Consider the following 5,024-nt stretch of genomic DNA (forward strand, 5'->3'; position numbering starts at 1 on the left):
GCGCTGTTAGCATTCCCGAGGAGGATTCTTTCGTGACCGTTCCAACTAACATCCCCATCCTCCTTGTCACTCCTCAGGTTAAAATGGAAGTTGCTGTGGCAGAAGAGAAGAAGAAGATATTCCGAGCCAGGAAAATGAAGATAAGCGACCGCCAGCAACTGGAGTCTCTCCCAGCACATTGTCGTCCCCCGTCCCGCCCCTGTCCAATTCCAATTCAGCTCTCCCCTCCCCGTAGCCCACTGACGAACGGTACGCACACAGAGGATGCACAGAAGGGGGCAGACAGCGAGAGCAAAACGACGTTACGGTGACATCTCGTTCCACAACCCAGTCTCCCTACCTCCCTGACCTCGTCGATATCCCCTCCCCTTGCTCTTTCTCTATCGTTGTCTCCCTCCCCACCAACCTCCCAAAGCCCCAAAGCCAAGGAAGATGCCACTCCCTCCCCCTCATCGCCATTCCACAACCTAAACGACGTACTGAAAAAGATGGAGGAAGAGGGAAAGAAAAGCGAGTGTTCCACGTCCCCTTCCAATAAAGACAAGGAAGGAAAGGATACAGAGATGGAGGTGGCAAAGACGGACGAGAAARAAGAGAAAGCACCTGAGACTGAGAAAGAGGTTTGTATGAGAACGAGTGAGAGGAGCTGAAATATGGATAAATGGGAAACATTGGAAGTTAAGGAAAATGGGGGTTATAGTTGAAAAGTGTTGAAGTTGGCATTGTTAGGGGTCCAAGCACCGCGAGTAGGATTTTTTTCTCTCCATGTGTTTGTTGAGTTTGGCGGCTAAAATACAAACTTACCTGGATGTTCTCTTCTCCAGGAGGCCTGCACTACAACTGGAAAGAGCCATGAGGACCAAGCCCCTATGGATCAGTATCCTCTGGACTCTCCATTCTCTCCCGTCTCACTCGCCATGTCTGACAAAGAGTCTGGGAAGGAAAAGATGACAGAGCAGAAAGAAGACACCGTGGCCATGGAAACGGATACGGACAAGGACCATACAGAGACCAAGGCCTCTGAGGCCTCCACTTCCACGGAAGAGAAACCTTCCTCCCCCAAGGCCGCTACCATGGCCCCCCCTGTTCCCACCCCCTCCCCCTCTGCTGCCCCTGAGCCGGATCAGGACATCAAAGAAGAGTTGGTGAAGAAGGGAGAGAAGAAGAAAGACGATAGTCAGAAAGAGAAGGAAGGAGTAACGAAGGAGGAAAAGATGGAGGTAGTTTCTGTGAAAAAGGAGATGAAAAAGGAGAAACAGAATGTTGCCGGGTGTTCTACCTCATCTCTTACCTCCTCCACCTCTACATCCACAAGTGACAAAGGTATGAAATGATAGAATCTGCAAGACCTGAAAAATCATCCAGAGTTGACTGACACTACTATGCCAGCTATGTTTCAGTTTCAACAATACAGGAAAAACATCAAAAATTTATAACATACACACAAGCATACTGCACAGGAAATTAAATCACATGACCATTAACCAAAGTAATCTGATTAAACTAAACCAGAACACTTTGTCTCAACAGGGGTGAAGGTGAAGGAGGAAAAGAGCTCCTCTTCTGGACAGAAGCGTCCCTTGTTGGAAGGTGACGAGAAAGATGGAGGGAAGGTTGAAAGAGATGGGAAGAGGCAGAAGGTGCAGGGCGTGGAGTTGGAAGCTCAGCTCGAGTTGAAAATCACCGCGAAAGGTGGCAGTCGCCTAAAACTTGAAAAGGTTGGTCTGGCTGGAATTGATGATACCTGTTCTCACGTATTAGCATTTTACCCACAGGTTTAAGACTTTACCCCCAGTCAGGTATAAAGTTACTCTCAAACAATATTGCCCCACACTATCTAGCCCTAAATTGCATCTTGAGCTCATCCTACGTTTCTCTTCTTCTCAGGTTCTGCAGAAAATGGTTGAGGAGCGGTTGAGGGCGCTGCAGCTCACCGTCTTCGACCAAGGTTTACAGGAGCTAAAAGACCGGGTAGAAAAGATTGATTGTGCCACAAAACACCAGAGCACCCTTAACACACTACAGGTAAGCTAGCTACATGTTAAACTACTAGTAACGGTTATGTTACAAGTCGATTTGACAATAGTCATTAGTCACAACAGTCAGAAATAGTCGTCAATGGTTATAGTCAGCAATAGTCATAGTTTTCAATAGTTCACAAAATCAGAAATGCTAATTAAAATCCTTACAAATGGAAAGTCTCACAGGTTCTCACTTTCTTACCCTTTTTCAGGCCAAAATTGCTAGATTAGCAAAGAAATTCGGAGAAGCCAACCAGGCCTCGGAGAACAAAAGAAAACAGGAGGTAAGAAATGTTGTTAATTTATGGGACTCCAGTGTCTCAATATATTTTTGAAAGTCATCTACTACTCATCGATATTAGTTAAAACTGCAATATGTAACTTTTTGGGTGACACGACCAAATTCACATAGAATTGTGAGTTATTGAGATCTGTAAATTCTCATTGAAAACAAGTCTAAGAAGCGGTAGTTCTGTTTATTTCTATCTCGCTCGTAAATATTTGTTTTGCGTCTTTTGCGTTTGGTTTTATACACCAGCTCAAACAGCTGAAAATACAAATTTTTGGTTATGGAAAATATATTTCACAGTGGTTTAAATGTACAATGATTCTCTACACTATACTTGCTTGTTTTGTCACATAAACTAAAATTAGTGAACAATTTGAATTTTAGCAACCAGAAATGGCTGAACGAATTCTGCATATTGCACCTTTTATATCAAACAGACAATTAAATAAAAATTGCTGAGGTGTTAGCTAAAGTGTCACCATGGCGTGTGTTCGCAGGCACTAACGTCCCCTGTTGCCAAGGCTGCACCTGCTACAAACACCATTCCGACACAACGGTAAGAGTTCGGTCCTACTCCAATGTACTACTTCCTCATTTAGAAAAGCTTTTAGTCATTTGAATGCATGTTCTTCCTGTGAATCACAAGTGAACAGTAATCAAAAACGGGATTGCATTGCCTCTAGTCTTATGAAGATGTTGGTTTCAATCATTCTTTTAGTTTGTTTGCAGTCTTGTGTTAATCACCATTGGCAATCATGGATGGCAATTCCAAAACTTTCACATATTCCATAGTTTCCTTTTTTTCCCATCTCTTATGACAGCACATTCCCATTGCTTGTATTCTCCAGCATAAAMATGTATTTTCTGTATTTGTAATTCAAATCATGCAGAAGGAAAGCTGTGTGTTAGTCATTGCATGGGGCTATACTAGCTATCATTGTGCCTTTGTATCAACGTGACAATACCGGCCTGAAGCCAATGAATGCCACACGTGGAGTCAATCACAACGTGTGATTGAATGTGTGGTGACTCTGCACAGGATCGTTGTCAATAATACTGAGGCTGGATTAAATTCTCGGGGAGATTGGATTAAAAAGCAACAACATCCGCTAAAAACCATAATAACGGGAAACAAAGATGATACCTTTCGAGGGTATTCTCTGATGTACAAGACCGACTTCTTTTTTGTTCGCTTAGTGCCTACCCGTCAGGCATTTTCAAACCAAAATCCCCACATGAAATCAATCATCATTTTGCTTTGGATAAAACAAACGAACAGCGGTTCGGTTTTTGCGTCTTTTCTTTTGCACACCACCATGGTTCCAGGTCCTGAGTCTTGTGACGTTATACAATGCGCCAAAGCTTGAGAAAACAAGCTTTTAAAAGCTGTGCAGACAGTGTTCACAGCACCCGATCCAACTGCACCTCTCCTCTCAACAGCGTGCTCCGAATGCATCCAAAGCTGGAGCTGCAGTCTGAAGAGGGGGCATGGCGGAGAGGGGAGCTGGCGACCTCTATTGGTTGGATTAAGAATGAAATGAAGGAGGAGGAAGAATCCGAAGAAGAGTATGAAGAGATATCTGAGGAAGAGGAATTWGAGAAGCCTTCATTCAACCTAAGACACCAGCCTGCTAGAAGAGATGGGTCACAGCAGCAGTCACCACAGCAACCGAGTGGAGGAACTAGGGTTCGTTCAGACATAATGCTGCGTCCCATCTCCACGGACAAGGAGAGACAGCTTTACCTGCGCTCGAAGAATGCTGCCAGGAAGGCCAGATCCGATCGTTATGCAGTATTCCTGTTCCGGAACCTGGTCTCGTACGAGAACTACGTGAAGTGGGTCACCACGGTGAACTACGTCGGAACGTTGGGCAAAGACGCGCTGCCCGTTAACCTGCGCGAAACCATGAAGAAATATTTGGAACAAAAAGAAGGATCAACATAGGCAGGTTTAGGCTGTACTACATCGGACTGTATTAATAAAAAATTTGGGAATAGGGAAAAGAATATGCTAGCAAGCTCAAAGCGAAATAGATTACATAACTTCTGAAAAACGTGTGCTGCTACACATGCAAGTAAACGAAGGTAAAACTCACCAGTATCATCGGAATACAACGGGGACTAACCGCTATATTACTGAAGAATGTTGACGAAGGGAAATGAAAACATGTCATTATTAGCTTTTCTGAATGGCCCATTACTACAACTATCCGAAGCTCTCAAGCCAATTTGCAAAGCTGTGGGATCAATCTAAAAGTGCTTTGTGGCTGTTGCTGTTGACTTAGTACGGCCTCAATCATAGGCAGGAATTTCTGACAGTTAGCTTTGAAGAAGATTGGGCAGGCAAAATGTAGGTCAAGATTTCCTATGTAATGACGATCATTGTTCCCTCTTTTCCATTTTAAGATGGATCTCCATTCGCCTTTTACACAGGCCAGCCCAAATTCGCCTCATGTTTGAACTAAATTGTCTTTTGACCATCAGATCATATCTTTTGCCAATAATTGGGCAATATCAGAATTGGGCTTCCTGTGTAAATCAACTTCTATGCTACCTTTATTGCCAGATTATCCCAGCGAGCTAGTAAATGCTATGGACTGTGATTGGTTTGTAGGCTACCAACTATGGAAGGACTATAGACATAAAAGCTGTGATGGAGGGGTAAATAAATGCCCATAAGAGAAAAGATAGAGGTCTCTAGTGGCCAAGAAGGC

At 43.9% G+C, this 5,024-nt stretch overlaps 1 protein-coding gene across 1 annotated transcript; it reads left to right on the top strand.

The window, feature by feature from the left end:
* The first annotated feature begins 80 nt into the window (after positions 1-80).
* LOC112076309 (activating transcription factor 7-interacting protein 1) lies at positions 81-4,255 on the top strand. The gene is made up of 7 exons (XM_024143144.2): positions 81-620; positions 825-1,323; positions 1,531-1,718; positions 1,888-2,025; positions 2,234-2,305; positions 2,808-2,866; positions 3,751-4,255. The coding sequence occupies exons 1-7, from the start codon at positions 489-491 to the stop codon at positions 4,253-4,255; spliced, it is 1,593 nt and encodes a 530-aa protein (XP_023998912.2). The 5' UTR covers positions 81-488.
* The last annotated feature ends 769 nt before the right edge of the window (positions 4,256-5,024 follow it).

The sequence above is a fragment of the Salvelinus sp. IW2-2015 genome, unplaced genomic scaffold, assembly GCF_002910315.2.
Source record: "Salvelinus sp. IW2-2015 unplaced genomic scaffold, ASM291031v2 Un_scaffold3678, whole genome shotgun sequence".
Taxonomy (NCBI): Eukaryota; Metazoa; Chordata; class Actinopteri; order Salmoniformes; family Salmonidae; genus Salvelinus; species Salvelinus sp. IW2-2015.